The 17,107-nt window shown below is 35.7% G+C and overlaps 2 protein-coding genes across 6 annotated transcripts in view; one reads left to right on the top strand and one right to left on the bottom strand.

Moving 5' to 3' along the window:
* Nucleotides 1-17,107, top strand: part of LOC141480959 (uncharacterized) — a 202,422-nt gene that overhangs the window by 95,547 nt on the left and 89,768 nt on the right. The gene's annotated exons all lie outside the window — the stretch shown is intronic.
* LOC111509605 (mediator of RNA polymerase II transcription subunit 27) lies at nucleotides 12,347-16,908 on the bottom strand. 5 transcript variants are annotated; one of them, XM_074171727.1, is made up of 8 exons: nucleotides 16,767-16,895; nucleotides 15,974-16,053; nucleotides 14,865-15,129; nucleotides 14,667-14,811; nucleotides 14,489-14,613; nucleotides 14,342-14,435; nucleotides 13,606-13,812; nucleotides 12,347-12,481 (listed from the first exon to the last, which is right to left on the bottom strand). In XM_074171727.1, exons 3-8 carry the CDS (start codon nucleotides 15,038-15,040, stop codon nucleotides 12,350-12,352), a joined length of 879 nt encoding a protein of 292 aa, XP_074027828.1. In that variant the 5' UTR covers nucleotides 15,041-15,129; nucleotides 15,974-16,053; nucleotides 16,767-16,895; the 3' UTR covers nucleotides 12,347-12,349. The 5 variants fall into 5 exon arrangements, with proteins under 5 accessions (XP_074027828.1, XP_074027829.1, XP_023021143.1 ...); XM_074171728.1 differs by lacking the exon at nucleotides 15,974-16,053 and having other exon boundaries at nucleotides 16,767-16,908; XM_023165375.2 differs by lacking the exon at nucleotides 16,767-16,895 and having other exon boundaries at nucleotides 15,974-16,461.

The raw sequence follows: 17,107 nt of genomic DNA, 5'->3' as shown, positions 1-17,107 counted from the left end.
GCCTGGTTTTCGTGAGGCTGCTACGGATAGTGTTACCGGATCTGAAGCAGGTTCTGATGTTGTACTTGGAACCAATTCTGCTTATCCTCTCCGATAATCCTCTGATGTAGGGAAGTGCAAACACTGGTTGTGACGGCATCTCTTCCTTGCTAAGCTCCTGCTGTCTTCTAGCCAAAATCTTTTCTACCATCGCTTTGGAGTAGCCATTCCGTTGAAGATCATGTTTGATTGTGTCTGGTTCCTTCTCGAGACCTTCCTTCGTGTTACAGAGCCCGAAAGCACGGTCTAATAGAGTCTTGATGATTCCTCTTTTAGTTGATTGATGGTGGTTAGATTCGTGGTTCAGATACTGTCCCGTATGAGTGGGTTTTCGGTATACAGATGTTTCCCACTTAGTGTCGGTCCTTATCACCAAAACGTCACGCTGTTGATGTGTTTCAGGAAGGCGTCTAGTTCAGTATTCCCATGGTTCCATATTATGAAGGTATCGTCAACATATCTCAATCAGACTCGAGGTTTCTTGTGGGCTTCTTCAATGGCCAGAGTTTCAAACCACTCCATATATATGTTGGTTACGACTTGTGAAAGTGGCGATCCCATTGGCAGTCCCTCATCTTGTGTAAAGAATTCGTCCTTCAGTTGGAAATAACAGTTTTGTACACAGCATTCTAGTTATTCCATAATTACTTCTATAGGTAGATTTGTTCTCTCTTTCAGGTTCCCGTCTTCTGATAGCTTTCTCTGTATGATTTGTAGTGCTTCTTCGACCAAAACGTTGGTGTAAAGGCTTTCCACGTCGAAACTAATTAGTTGATCTTCCTGTGTGACTTCAATTGCCGCTAATAGTTCGACAAAATGCCTTGAATTCTTCACAAAAGACGTTGTTTTTCCTTGTAATGGGTGTATTATGGAAAGTGAAAATCTAGACAAGTTTTGAGTAGCCGAATCTCTGGAGCTGATGATCGGTCTAAGCAGAACGTCCTTCTTGTGGATTTTGGGTAGTCCATACTCCCCCAAGATTGTGGCTGGGACATACAAGGTATATCTTTGCAAATGAATATTTCCTCTTCAATCAAATATAGTAGGTGCCAAAGAATGGCAAAATGTTTCCATCTACCAGATATACCACCCATACACTGACAATGTCCCCAATAAATTTTTCTTCAATATCAAAACAGATATTATTCAAATAGGCTTTATCTGTCATTGCGGCTTATACATCAGCTCTCACCATTATACTGGTTCCATCATCACGGTAATGTACGAAAATACGACGACCGTTGCAAACTTTGAACATGCGGTACCCTGAATTTTGTTAATGTTATTTGGCCAAGGCCTCCGTTACCGTGTAGATGATCCGAGTCGATGACAAATTGTAGGTGGGGAAGATTACGTTTGATAAAGATGCCAACTCCTCCTCCCGCACGTCCAACGCGTTCTCTGTGGTAAAAACGGTAGTTTGGAATCCCAAAAGGTTCGTTGTGCAGGTGAGTTTCCTGCACAAGTGCGATGTCGATTTTTTCATCGATTAAGAATTTTTCAAAACCCAACTTCTTGTGCAGAATCCTACTGACATTCCAAAATCCGACCTTGACAGAGCCAGGCAATGTAAGTTGTCTAGCCATCGATGTTCACCGTAAACATATTTTCTAGTACGAGAAACTGTGTAAATACTTTCTTCATCTGGTCCAGGACAGTACAGATATCAGTAACCTTCGCTAGGGTACTTCGCTTCGGTACTGAGGTCGACTTGGCGGAGGTGTCGGTACCGCTCTTAGCCTCCCCAGCATAACTTATACTTGGGCTTGTGCCACATGCGCCGGCAGGCCACCTTCCCGCGCTAGATGCGTTTTGGGCGGCACCTGCGGCTACTTTGGTCTTCCTGCGAACCTTAGGGAACTCAGGACAACCGCGGTAGTTTGCAGTGTGTGTACTCTATCTGTTATTGCACTTTGGGGGTTCTGTGCGGGTTTTTCTGCATTCACCTGAAAGTTGCACTTGACGAAAATGGATATAGCTAGACAGTTCTGTTGACAGTGTCCAAAACGCTGGTGCCAATGTCTTCTGATGCTGGGGTTCTACGCGAACTTTGACGTTGAGCAGTTTTGTGATGTGCTATATATTCTGAAGTGCTGTTAATTCGAATAATCGGTTCTGGTTTGGTATATGTTCCTGGATGAGCGGTGAAGGGGACCGGTAGTGGAATTGGTAATGTAAGTATTTTGTAGCCACCCTGCAGGTGGCTACTTTTGTCTAATCACCGACTGAATGAACTTTGAAGGTCTTTCAGGTCTGTCTTAATCCTTCTACTGGTGTTTTGTATTGGACAGGAAATCAGAGATTTCAGACCACCTACGTAGGTAATGATGATTTAATTGGTGATAACTAGAATGTGACTTCAAAAAACAAGTTCTGTACTCGTTTCATCAGTTATTTTTTAAATTAGGATTTTGGTTCATATGTTGGAGAAATGTAAAAAAAGTCATTTAGGAAGTCTCCAACAGTTTATCAGTTCAAAAAAAAATATCTGGATAAACATTAATCATTCAATTCATGTAGGTATACTTGTTATGTCCAAAAATGTAACTTTGTTAAACAAATTTGCGGCTATACGGCACACAGTGTAACCAAGTAGTGGGGATAATGAACAAAAATCATTAACCACTAGTTATTTCTGAATAAACATTTTTTTTTCTGTGCGTTGAACACACTCTCACTTTTTTGACATATTAAAAAACCATAATTTAGCAGCTTTTCTAAGACTACTCAATATTTCTTTACGAGCATCCTAAAAATAATTTGGGATGAATAATAAAAGAGCACTTACCCATAATCACTTATATCAGGTAAAAAAGGAAGTTGCGGTTATACCTTTCAGATCATTTAATAAAAACACTTTTCCATCTTTAAGAGAGGTTTGAACTGATTGTTGGTATGAAACAGGTTTTGAAGACTTGCCTAGTTTAAAATACTGCTAATGTGTTTGTTGATCAAACTAAAAATAATATTATCTGGTTTTATACGATTCTAATTCCTCGAATAGTTTCTCAATATAACTAGCGGATTTAAAATTACATATAAGAAAATAAAAATTCAGGTTTTTGTCCATTATACGTTTCAGTGTGACGCAGTTTAATTGTTTTTTTGAAACATCAGTTTGCTTTCATTTGTTATATCGAAAGACTAGTAATGAATTACTACCCAAATTCGATTTGAAAAGAGAAACAAATAAAAAAAAACGAAAAAAGTATATATTAAACTATTTAATAATATTATTTGCATTCTTCATGATAAGGCTCCAGATTCCGTACATCTCTCCATGTCGGGAGTGAGTTACTGTGCAAATGATTTCCACATCTCTTGCAGGGAGCACTGAATAGTGTGATATAACTGTGGAACCAATGCTGAAAAAAATCAAAGTGTTATAAGAAAAGATTTCATGCCCAGAGGCATGATTAAAGATATAGAAATCCGGTCTGGTAAGTTGTGGTACTTCCGGTTCCATTCGATCACAGCCTACCAGCCCGGATATTATTCTATCAAAGTGCTAGTTTTTTTTTAAGTGAAATATTCTACAATAGAACACAGAATGTGGGATTTTATGACCAGAGTGAACTGTGCCAAAACTACTTTCTTTTGAAGGGGATGAGGATGAACAGTGTCCGATTTTAGAATATTATGTATCAATACTTGTCATAATTATATGAAATGTTCAATATACGGTATTTGAAATGGAGAAACTTTCAAATTTTGGGTTTTTGAATGAATACAAATTTGCACTAAACTTCAAATTCATCGACTACAAATTCACATACAAGGTTTATGGATATTTTTTGCTTCACGTCAGATAAATTGAAAAAAAACTGTTAGGAAAAGTTGTTCAAGGTATTACTACTCTACCTCTAGATTCTGAATTTGAAGATAAAATTCGCCTCGCCTATATAAAAAATTAATATAAATTCAAAATCGAAATAATATAGATGTTCGATGAACATGCTCATTGCTCATAGTAGAAAACTAGAGACCAAACACAATGCATTCATGACTCAACACCAACACCGCTATTTCGACCCACCATAGGTCTCATCAGTGGTGTTAGGCTGAACCCATTGCTGGATACAATTGTCCCCAGACTTTTCATTGAATTGACATGAAATCTAAAACAAGCACCACTCCCAAACACTAGAACTAGAACACTCTTTTCGACGCGCGTTTCACCAACCAATTTGGCATCTTCAGGAAATGAAGAAGACTGCAGTGCTTGTTTCAGATTTATCATATTATATGTTATTTTACACAAATATTTCATTCGAGATAAATGAAGATGTGACATAGACAGGTTATATTAGAATTCACTTCTCTGAAAGACCTGATAATTCTTACCATAAATGATCTTACTGCTAGCTCTGGCATAGTTGGGGAATGGAAATGACACATGGCAGCATGGCAGTTTTCAGTGACTTTCCTAAATACTTTATATCGAGACTCAGTCCACAAGTCGTTTGACTCAGTATGAGCTTTTACTACCACAAACTCAACCATCATTCCTTTGAATGCAACTATTGCCTTCATCACTCCTATGCTGTGGCGTGAACAGCTATGCTTGGGCGCTTTAATAATAATAGAATACTAGTTCAGAATCATGTCAAGGCTTTATTTAATATGGAGTCTTTGAATAGGAAATCAGCAGATGGAATAAGAAATTGTATGGATACTGTTTCAAAACATATGCGAGCGTTGGAACAGCTCGAACGACCTACGGATAAATGGGATACACTAATAATTTATTTAGTGACAACAAAATTAGAGGAATATAAAGCGAATAACAATTTACTGGCTTTAAATGACTTCAAAATATTTTTGAAATCACGAGCTGATTCATTATAAGCTTTAGAGGTAAATAAACTTGAAGAATCGGCTAAAGCCAAAATACCTAAAAATTTCGTCGCAACCGATATTAATAAGTTCAAATGTAAAGTTTGCAGCAAAGAACATCCATACAAAATTGTTTTCAATTTTTGCAATTGCCGGTTGACAAGAGGTTAGAGAAAACAAAAGCTTTAAAATTGTGCTTGAATTGTCTACGGCTCGGACATAAAAGCTATGTTTGTTGTCGGGGAACTTGCAAAAAATGCAACTCAAAGCATCATACCTTATTGCATTTTGAAAAACATGTTTCAAATGAATTGGATGTTAATAACGACGACCCATACAGTAATAATGTTTCAACTTTGTCTTCTCGGGTGTCAGATTCACACATCCTTTTGTCTATGGCATATATTCAAGTATTAGATGCGAACAAAGTTTATCATACAGTTCGTGCATTGTTGGATTCAGGATTACAATCTAGTTATATTACAAAAAATATATGTATACGATTGAATTCAATTAATTCATTAGTTTCTGGAATAAGTCAATCAACTTTAAATATAACGGAAAAATGTAATTTAACAATTCAATCACCTAACAATGAATTTTTTGAAGATATTACATGTTTAGTTATTCCTCATATTTCCAGCGAGTTACCGAGTGTATCTCTCAACATTAAAGACTTGAATATTCCTAAAAACCTGATTTTAGCTGACCCGTCATTATATGAACCAAGCCAAATAGATATGCTTATTGGGGCCAATTTGTTTTGGAATTTGTTGGCAGAAGGTCAGATTTCGTTAGGAAATAATCAACGTGTCCTACAAAAAACACGTTTCGGGTGAATTGTTTTCGGTTCGGTAATACAGTTCAGTTTTCGAAAAAGACTTGTAATTTTAGTCGAATACGCGATATTCAATTTCAATTATCGCGTATTTGGGAGTTAGAAGAATTTACAGATGAAAAAATGTGGTCAAAAGATGAGATGGCTTGTGAATATAATTTTATAGAGAATGCATTGCGCAATGATGATGGCAGATTTGTAGTAAAATTGTCATTTAAAGACGACTTGAAAAAACTTGTCGATTCTTACGAACACGCAAAGAACGGAATCCATTCTTTAGAATGTAAATTTCAAAGGCAACCCAATTTGAGGAAAGAATACATAAAATTTATGAAAGAATATGAACTTCTAGGACACATGAGTAAAATGAAACAAGGTGATGCTAATATTTTCTCAAAATTCTGTTACTGCATGCCTCATTATGCCGTGTTGAAGGAAGATAACATTACCACAAAACTACGTGTTGTTTTTTATGCTTCTGCTTCAACAAGCAGTGATGTTTCACTAAACAATATTCAGCTAGTAGGACCGAAAAATCTGAATGATTTATTACAAAGATTATTACGATTTAGACAGCATGCGTATGTGGTAGCAGCTGACATTGAAAAAATGTACCGTCAAATTTTAATTTCAGTACATTATCCGTACTTGAGATTGATAAGGCTTTTTATTAAACAGTTTTAAAATTTGCTCAACAACATTCATTTAATAATGAAATTCAGATCATCACAGAAAATAAAGAAAATATCAGAAATAGTAAAATTCAGAATTTAAACCCATTCCTTGATGATGACGGTATTCTGAGGGTCGGAGGTAGATTAGGAAATTCATTGTACAGTATCGATAAAAGACATCCAATCATATTGAGTGCTAATCACCATCTGATTAAATTAATATTCGAGCATGAGCATTCTATACTTATGCATTGTGGTTCACAGCAATTATTGGGATGGTTGAGAAAAAAGTATTGGTCCATTGGTGGAAGAATTCTTGCTGAAAAAGTAATAAGACATTGTGTCAAATGTTTTCGCACTGAACCAATAGGGATACAGCCATTCATGTGTCAATTGCCTGCGTCTCGTCTGCAGCCAGCTCCGCCTTTTAATACTACTGGTATTGATTACGCGGGTCCTATTTTAGTCAAAGATCGTAAAGGTCGAGGATCAAAACTCAATAAGTGTTATATAGGACTCTTTATTTATTTTGCCACAAAGGCGATTAATTTAGAGTTGATTTCAGACTTAACCAAAGATCCTTTTCTGATGGCATTTAGTAGGTTTATGGCTCGTCGCGGAAAACCTTCTCATTTATTTTCCGACAATGGTTCAAACTTTGTTTCTGCTAGATCTCATTTGTAAGAATTGGGTAGATTTTTGTCAGATCATAAAAACGAGTTAGAAAATGAAATGTCTGAATTCAATATAAAATGGGATTTGATTCCTCCTTATTCACCTCATTTCGGAGGGATTTGGGAAGCTGGAATAAAATCAAGCAAGGCTCATCTGAAGAGGGTTGTTGAAAAGGTGCATTTGACTTAGAGTTAAACACAGTTCTTGTGCAGGTAGAGGCAGTATTGAACTCACGACCCCTTTTTCCATTTCCTCCGGTCCTGAAGATTTAAATCCTCTAACCCCAGCTCATTTTCTTGTGGGAAGACCCTTAACTACCATACCGGACCCGAACTTCAGAGACATTCCCATGAATCAAACGTCCAGATATCAGCTTATCCAACAGTGTCATCAACATTTTTGGAGCCGTTGGCAGAAAGAGTATATATCCGAACTCCAACAGAGAACTAAATGGAAATCGTCCCAGGGAGAATTGAAAATTGGTTCCTTGGTCTTGATGAAGGAAAATAATTTACCTCCTTTGAGATGGAAGTTGGGCCGCAATATTCATCTATATCCTGGAAAGGATGGTGTCAGTAGAGTCGCTACAATCAAAACATCAATTGGTGATATCAAGAGATCTTATGCAAAGTTATGTCCACTTCCAGATTCAGATTCCAGTTAGATGATGGAAGAATACGTGAGGCCTTTCAAGGCGAGGGGGCATGTTTGAGAATTTGAAGAAATTAATATTCATTTTGATCCTTTTTTAAATGTTTTTTGTTACGCCAATGTTTATTTATATAATTGAAAAACGTCACGTAATTGTCAAACACTTGATTTCGAATTGTACAACATTTACGAAATAAAAATAGTTTTAGAAGCTACAAGCAGCCCAGTTTCTTAGTAGAACAATGTAAGCGGTTCAGACTTTAGTTTCAATAACATAATTTGGTAGCAGAGCCTGGTTACCAGAATAAAAAACATAACACGACTTAGAAACCAAGCAGCTAAATTCACTAATGTGGATTAACACATAATAGATCAAATCGTAGAAAAATGCACATTGGTAGAACTCAGGAAAAAAATTCTTGCCACTGGTGATGCATCAAATCTCAATGGAATAATTGCAAAAGCCAACGCTCTGGAAACTGTCAATAGACAGTTGGAAAGTTTTGTTGACCTCAAGTCAAAGATGGTGGAAGTGAACAACATTTCTCACTCGAAAGGATGCTTCCGTTGTGGCGGAAATCATCCTACAGATTCTATAAAGTGTCCTGCTAGGTTGAAATCATGTGGTAAATGCGGGTACAAAGGGCATTATCAATATTACTGTCGAACGAATCCAAAGAAATGCCAACATATCAATTTCTCAGGTCACAGTAGGCCAGCGAAAATCAGGAAAAACATATCTGACAACTCTTCAGAAAATACTGCGAAGGAGGAAGAAATCGATTATGTCTCTCAAATCGACAACGACAGTGTTATGGCGTGTAACATTGGGGTGTTGCCATTGATATGCTGTATTGAAAATCGTCGAGATTTCATGAAATTTTGGAGTTTGGAGCACCCAGTATTGGCTGTTTGTGTTCTGATTTATAATGAATGAAACATGATTTGTCAGATTTTGATATAAGAATTGTCGGATTAAATGCATTTTCGAAAAGTTATTAGAGTCTTTGTAAAGAGTTTATTCCATTTGTATCCTTTTCGATACTTATTCTTCACCGGGTAGGTGCCGTTTTACGAATTATTATAACATTTGGCGACCGTGACAGGATATGGAAAAACTTTTGAAGACTTTAGAGGTCCACCGAACTTCGTTCACACAAATCTATACCGAAACGGTTCGACTGATGGAAAATGCAGATTTGGATATAGCTGACGTAATGGGGAATGTTAAGTTGTTAGACGAGAAGATTGAAGTTATTCGAGATTTGGATAAGCAGTTCCTAGAGAAGATGTTGGAAGAAGATACGCCTGCTGACGACGTAGATGATGAGATAGCAAGGTCAGATAAACTGTTGAGTAATTATAATAGACTTAAGGCAAAAATTGATAGATATCTACCAAAAAATACGCTCTCTGTCACCACTGTCAACACAAGTCAAAGTATGCGAAATATTAAGTTACCGAAAATTGAACTCAATAAATTTTGTGGTGATATTAAAAATTGGTTACCATTTTGGGCACAGTTCAGCCGAATTCATACTTATGAATCGATCCCTGCTGAAGATAAGTTTCAATACTTAATCCAAGCCACTGTACCCAACTCCCAAGCTCGTCAACTAGTAGAAGGTTATCCCTCTTCAGCTGAGAATTATCCCAAGGTTATAGAGAGTCTCAAATCTCGTTTCGGCCGTGAAGACCTACTTATTGAAGTTTATATTCGAGAATTATTGAAGTTGATATTGACTAATTTGGGTTCTAAAGCAAAACTTAGTTATCTTTACGACCAAATTGAATCACAAATGAGATATTTAGATACATAACATCGGATAAATGTGCGGCTATAATTTTTCCCCTGGTTGAGTCTGGCTTACCGGAGGAAATTCTAAGAATTTGGCAGCGCAGTTGTAATTTTGATTCTACAACTAATTCGAAATCAAAATTAGATAAATTGATAGATTTTTTGAGAAGAGAAGTGGAAAATGAACAAAGAATTTCACTTGTCGAATCTAGTTTTGATATTCACCAGAAAAAGAGAAATGTTGATTTTAATTTACCGAGTACATCTACTTCGATACCAACTGCATGTGTTCTGTCAAACTCCCGAAAAGCAACCAAATGTGTTTTCTGTAAGAAAACGACTAATTTTTCTACTGATTGCGAAGATAATGAAATTGAAAAATTATCTTTTGATGAAAAACGTAAAGTTTTGGTCAAAGGTGGTACATGTTATATATGTCTGAGATTCGGGCATGTTGCTCGTAGATGTTCTGTAAACATTAAATGTTCTGAATGTAAAGGTAAGCATGCTACTTCAATGTGCGATCAAAAAGCGAAACCTAAAGAGAAGATTCAACATTTTCAGACGGATTCAGAAAACATTAAGACAGTAGAAAGTTTATCCGACCCATCTTGTCAGATGGGTCGTGAACTCTATACCTACTACCTGGGACGGACCCGACCCGTTTTCTGTAAAGCGAAAAGTGTGTCAGGGGCAGTTGAAAGAGAGATAGCAATATTAACGGTAACCTTTCTTTGTCATATTCAAGCATATAAGTTATGTTTTGATGCATAAAATACCTTTGAGGTATAAATTCAGCTATTTCTGAGGTTATATTTGTTCAAAGAGTATAATATTTGTGAAGATATACATTTATGTTGTTCTAGTGTGCTATTAGTTTCGCTTCCTTTGTCGTGTGTGGTTTAATAAACACTCAATTTTGTTGTATGACAAACTGTAGGTGGGGAAGATTACGTCTGACAAAAATACCAACTCCTCCTCCCGCACGTCAAACGCGTTCTCTGTGGTAAAAACGGTAGTTTGGAATCCCAAAAGGTTCGTTGTGCAGGTGAGTTTCCTGCACAAGTACGACGTTAATTTTTTTCATCGATTAAGAATTTTTCAAAACCCAACTTTTTGTGTAGAATCCTACTGATATTCCAAAATCCGACCTTGACAGAGTAAATCAATGTAAGTTGTTTAGTCATCGATGTTCACCGTAAACATTTTTTCGAGTACGGGAAACTGTGTAAATAGTTTCTTCATCTGGTCCAGGGCAGAACAGATATCAGTAACCTTCGCTGGGGTACTTCGCTTCGGTACTGAGGTCGGCTTGGCGGAGGTGTCAATACCGCTTATTTTAGCCGCCCCAGCATAACGTATACTTGGGCTTGTGCCAGATGCACCGGCAGGCCGCCTTCCCGGGGTAGATGCGTTTCGGGCGGCACCTGCGGCTACTTTGGTCTTCCTGCGAACCTTAGGGAACTCAGGACAACCGCGGAAGTTCGCAGTGTGCGTACTCTTTCTGTTATTGCACTTTGGGGGTTCTGTGCGTGTTTTTTTGTATTCACTTGAAAGGTGCACTTGACGCAAATGGATATAGCTAGACAGTTTTGTTGACAGTGTCCAAAACGCTGGTGCCAATGCCCTACCAATGTCTTCTGATGGTGGGGTTCCACGCGAACTTTGACGTTGAGCAGTTTTGTGATGTCCTATATATTCTGTAGTGCTGTAATTTCATATAATCGGTTCTGGTTTGGTATATGTTCCTGGATGAGCGGGGGAGGGGACCGGTAGTGGAGTTGGTAATGTAAGTATTTTGTAGCCACCCTGCAGGTGGCTACTTTTCTCTAGTTACCGACTAAATGAACCTTGAAGGTCTTTCAGGTCTGTCTTAATCCTTCTACTGGTGTTTTGTATTGTCAATCAATCAATCAATCAATCAATTTATTCATTGTAAATGAAACATTACAACGTCGTTATTTCCTTAGTATTAAAATTAAAATACATATACACAGAGATGCACAGATCAAAATAAAATAAATATATACAAAATTATCATGGACAGGAAATCAGAGATTTCAGACCACCTAAGTAGGTAATGATGATTTAATTAGTGATAATTAGAATGTGACTTTAAAAAAGTTCTGTACTCTTTTCATCAGTTATTTTTTAAATCAAGATTTCAGTTTATATGTTGGAGAAATGTAAAAAAAGTCATTTATGAAATCTCCATCAGTTTATCAGTTCAAAGAAAAAATATCTGGATAAACATCAATCATTCAATTTATGTAGGTATACTTTTCATGTCCAAAAATGTAACTTTGTTATACAATTGTCCTCAACGAACAACTTGATTTAAATAATAGTCCTCTCCTGAACCTATAATTCAGATCCCAAAACCTACATTATATTGAAAGCTTTGTTATGTTCATGGATTTTACAGGTATATGAAACGCAGGTACCGGGTATCTGGTATATCAGGTATATCAAATCATTTATGATAGAATAAGCAACATAGGTATAAATCACTCAGATTTAAATGTAATCAGTCAGTTTTGAAAATGGTGTAATAGCCGAAACCGGTCAACAATAAAGAAATATAGTGGAAAATAGACAAAAGTGTGTTTTCAGTGTATCCTCAGTAAATATAAGAAAATAAAAATTCAAGTTGTTGTCCATTGCACGTGTCAGTGTGACGCAGTGGAATAATGAATAGAGTTAAATTCTTTTTTTAAAACATCAGTTTGCTTTCATTTGTTATATCCAAAGACTAGTAATGAATTACTACTCAAATTCGATTTGGAAAAAAAAACAAATAAAAAACAACAAAAGTATATATTAACTTATATAATGATATTATTTGCATTCTTCATGGTAAGGCTCCAAATTCCGTACATCTCTCCATGTCGGGGGTGAATTACTGCGCAAATGATTTCCACATCTCTTGCAGGAAGCACTGAATAGTGTGATATAACTGTGGAACCAATGCTGAAAAAAATCAAAGTGTTACAAGAAAAGTTTTCATGCCCAGAGGCATGATTAAAGAGATAGAAATCCGGACTGGTAAGTTGTGGTACTTCAGGTTCCATTCGATCACAGCCTACCAGCCCGGAGAATATTCTATCAAAGTGCTAGTTTTTTTTAAGTGAAATATTCTACAATAGAACACAGAATGTGGGATTTGATGGCCAGAGTGAACTGTGCCAAAACTATTTTCTTTTGAAGGGGATGAGGATGAACAGGTTTTGAACATGCACTGTGAGGCTGAAATGAGCATTTTATCAAAGTAGTCAGATTGAAACAGCACCGACCGGTTTGTTTAAAAATGGTTTGAATCCATTTTCCTGAAATGACTCCCCATTTGGCTAAAGTTCAGGATTTCAGATTATTATATATCAAAACTTGTTATAATTATATGAAATTTTCAATACACAGTATTTGGAATGGAGAAACTTGTAAATTTTCGATTTTTGAATGGATACAAATTTGCACTAAACTTCAAATTCATCGACTACAAATTCACATACAAGGTTTATGGATATTTTTTGCTTCACATCAGATAAAATAAAAAAAGACTGTTAGGAAAAGTTGTTCAAAGTATTACTCTACCTGTATATTCTGAATTCGAAGATGAAATTCCCATTTTGTAATTGTTTTTCTCTTTGCCTACATAAAAAATTATTATAGATTCAAAATCGAAATAATATAGATGTTCGATGAACATGCTCATTGCTCATAGTAGAAAACTAGAGCCCAAATACAATGCATTTATGACTCAACACCAACAGCGCTATTTCGACCCACCATAGGTCTCATTAGTGGTGTTAGGCTGAACCCATTGCTGGATACAACTGTCCCCAGACTGTTCATTGAATTGACATGAAATCCAAAACAAGCATTACTCCCAAAAACTAGAACTAGAACACTCTTCTCGACGCGCGTTTCACCAACCAATTTGGCATCTTCAGGAAATGAAGTAGACTGCAGTGCTTGTTTTAGATTTATCATATCATATGTTATTTCACACAAATATTTCATTCGAGATAAATGAAGATGTGACATAGACAGGTTATATTAGAATTCACTTTTCTGAAAGACCTGATAATTCTTACCATAAATGATCTTACTGCTAGCTCTGGCATAGTTGAGGAATGGAAATGACACATCGCAGCATGGCAGTTTTCAGTGACTTTCCTAAATACTTTATATTGAGACCCAGTCCACAAGTCGTTTGACTCAGCATGAGCTTTTACTACCACAAACTCAATCATCATTCCTTTGAATGCAACTATTGCCTTCATCACTCTTCCCAAAGATACCTAGAATACACAAAATATTTCTACCATATGAAAATTACCTTAATTCAACGTTATAGTCCATATGAAAATAAAATCAAGTTCCACGGTTTTGATAACACTTCGAATGAAGTGTTCATTAGCAGGAATCCACAGAATTTCCAATAATGTAAAATGCTTCATTAACACATACCTAAGTCTCATTTCCACAAATTCAATAATTTCATGTTATCTGGTTATAGTATACCTATCTACCTACTCTAAAATTTATGTATGCCCTTATTGACATGCATCCGATTTTATTTTGAATGAATTATTATTGGATTGCAAAAATTTTGAAGGAAATAGTGGTGGATAGAGGGATAGGTAAATCTCAAATTTAAATTATATTCATGGTTACTCGACATGTTTTGATTCTTGTTTCAAAAATAAATTTTGATCAATTACCGATTGTGCAGAAGGTGTCAAGTTAAAATAGGTATGTGAGATATTTGACCTTTACCTATAATCCATCAAAATTTCAACCCATCAAAATTGTATTATGATATAGTACCTGTATAACTGGATTATGACCTAAAGGTCTGCTTGTTGTGAAAGTGACATCAGGCAGAAGTCTGTCTATACTGGTTATTAAATTTTCAATCACCCTAAAACAATAAAGATTAGTATGGGAGTTCCAAAACTTTCCTAACTTACTTACTCTGGAGGTACATCATGATTGCTGGTTTGGGTTTTTCTTCTTTTTGTTGTACTCAATGTATTGTAGGTTTTATTAAAGGAGTTGGCAGAAAGAATGTTTCCAGCAACTGCACTATATTCCCGTATCTGAAATTATAAGGTAGAAGAGTTACATGATACTGGAATAATGCTAACATTACCTTATCAGTCCAACTGTGGCTATCAACTAATTGTCCATAGAGGGCTTGTCTTTTTTGAGTAGTTTCTTGACTTAGAAATGCTGTATTTCCTAAACTTAAAGCACCTGGAGGTGGGGTTATGTTGGCAACAGAACTGTCCACATCACTGTAATAAATGAGAGTTCAAAAAAATCCACGAATTATAATTGATTGCATTACCTCAAATTATTATTCACTGTTGTCAGGAATTCTTGAAGTTCAAGAGTGAATGCACCATCTTCTCCATGGTCTGCTCTTAAGCCGTTGCTGACAGACTCAAAAACACTTCGCACATTGGACCTCAAAACTTTAATAACATTCAAAGCTGCATTTAATTGCTCTATATCCCTTTCCATAATGATCAGAAGTATGCCTGTTGAGAGGAATGTAAGGTTTCTCACTGTAACCTTATAGTAGAGCACTGGGGTATTTATTCAACTTGTTCCTAGAAAGAACATATTCAAAATGAGACCTTACTATACTTACAGTAGGACAACTAATGTTTCTAGAGTAAAGCGTATTTATGTTGATTTATGAAGTTTTGTGGGCTAATATCAATCAGATAAATGTGAATTTTAGAATGAGTAGTTCCTGGTCAAATAGTTCACTCCTGAACAAAATCTATGATGGCATGTTGTCTGTTATTTATGTTACCAGTGCTCATGGGTCTGTGTAACAAGTATTTACATATTTGTCTTACATTTTTGACCAGATGGTTCTTGTTGAAAACACGATCAATGACAAATGCAGATTTTTCATGTCCACAGTACAAACCCACTATTTTAATCCGCTCTTGAAGTGCCAATTATACTTAGGTTCTTATTGCTGTTATTTTCATTAGTATCATTCCAGTGTTCAGTTTCTTCTTATTTGGAAGTGAATCAATTATTTTGATATTTCTTCTAGGATTACTTATCATTGTAATATAAAAAATGTTACTGGGTCAGATACAGAATTGAAAGACCCCTCAGGGGGTTGATTCCTATGTAGAAATGTTTTCCCTCGAAAACCACGGTTGATGTGCTTTCCATTTTTTTTTCAAGTCAAAATATCAACTTACTCAGAGTGACTTATTTGAACTGGAATTCAGTGTATGTTGCAGATACACATGGGTCCATAGTCATCTGGAAACCCTTAGATGGGTTCTTGAATGGACTTTTTATACAGTACCCTCGTCAGAAATCCCACAATTATTCATTCTCCCACAATTTTACTACTTTTTACTCCCCCTTCATTTTTATTTAGATTTTTCTTTCAAAGTTCAAAATTTGTTTTTTTTTGTTACTAACCAACTATTGTTTCCTATGATGATTCAAATTTGCTGGTAATTCCAGTTAGTACTAAAGTAGCGTATTTTACTATGTATTACCTGAAACACAAACAAATTCAAATTCGATCACTTATCAACACAAGAACCAACAAACATCACAAATTATGCGATACAACTACTTTAGAATACAGGATTTAATCTGTATTTATTCATTTATTATAAGACCTGAGATTGTACCCAGGGTTGCCAATGGAAAGTTAAGAAAATAGGAGTATGACGCTAGGATTGCCAACTTTGAAATCACATGAAAAATTACTGCATATTTAGTTTGAAATATTACACTTGGTTTGTACATAATATGGCGTAATCTATATGAAATGAGCATTTTTCTTTTATAATAATGATTTCATCAATATCTGGAGCACACATTTCATGAGTCAGCTACTCTATTTATCAATGGTGTCAATTGCTACGCTGTTATTGGTAATATTAATGTAAAATGAATACAATGAAACTCAAGAATGAACAATATAAATCTGAACTACATATACAACTGACACTAATGACAAATACATAGAGTAGTCACTTCAGAAAAAAATATGTTCTGCAAATAAAATCTTATTGATATAGACGATAAAATATGAACGATAAAATGATATGAATGAAAAAACGACAATTCGAATATCAACTGTAGATGAGATCTGACATTAGTGAAAAATATGCAGAGTTGTCAATACCTATAGCAGAAATAAAAGTACTTCAAATGAAATTAGATGCCCGTACAAATCAGCAGATAAAAAAGAAATACGTACCGTAAAACGGGGTTACTTCGAACCATGAGGCTACTTTGAACAAAATATAAATTTTGTTATATTGACTCATAGTTAAAAAACCATTAGGTTTAGCAACATCTAGCTGTCATCACTCAATTCGTCACACATTTAGGAATGGTATAGCAACACTGGTATTCGAATACTTTTTGTGAAGTTGGCAATCGTGACATGTCATTTCTTACCTACAAAACTCTCTGACTCAAAACTGACGTTTGATGAGGTCTGCAAACTTTTGTTGCTGTAGTCGTAAGTATTCACACTACATATTTACTGAATATATTTGCTGCAATACATTATCATAGCAAAGCTATATTGAACAA

Source organism: Leptinotarsa decemlineata, unplaced genomic scaffold (assembly GCF_025532065.1).
Source record: "Leptinotarsa decemlineata unplaced genomic scaffold, Ldec_3_MD MMD2_tig00000035_RagTag_RagTag, whole genome shotgun sequence".
Lineage (NCBI taxonomy): Eukaryota > Metazoa > Arthropoda > Insecta > Coleoptera > Chrysomelidae > Leptinotarsa > Leptinotarsa decemlineata.
This window is presented reverse-complemented; position numbering and strand designations above follow the sequence as displayed.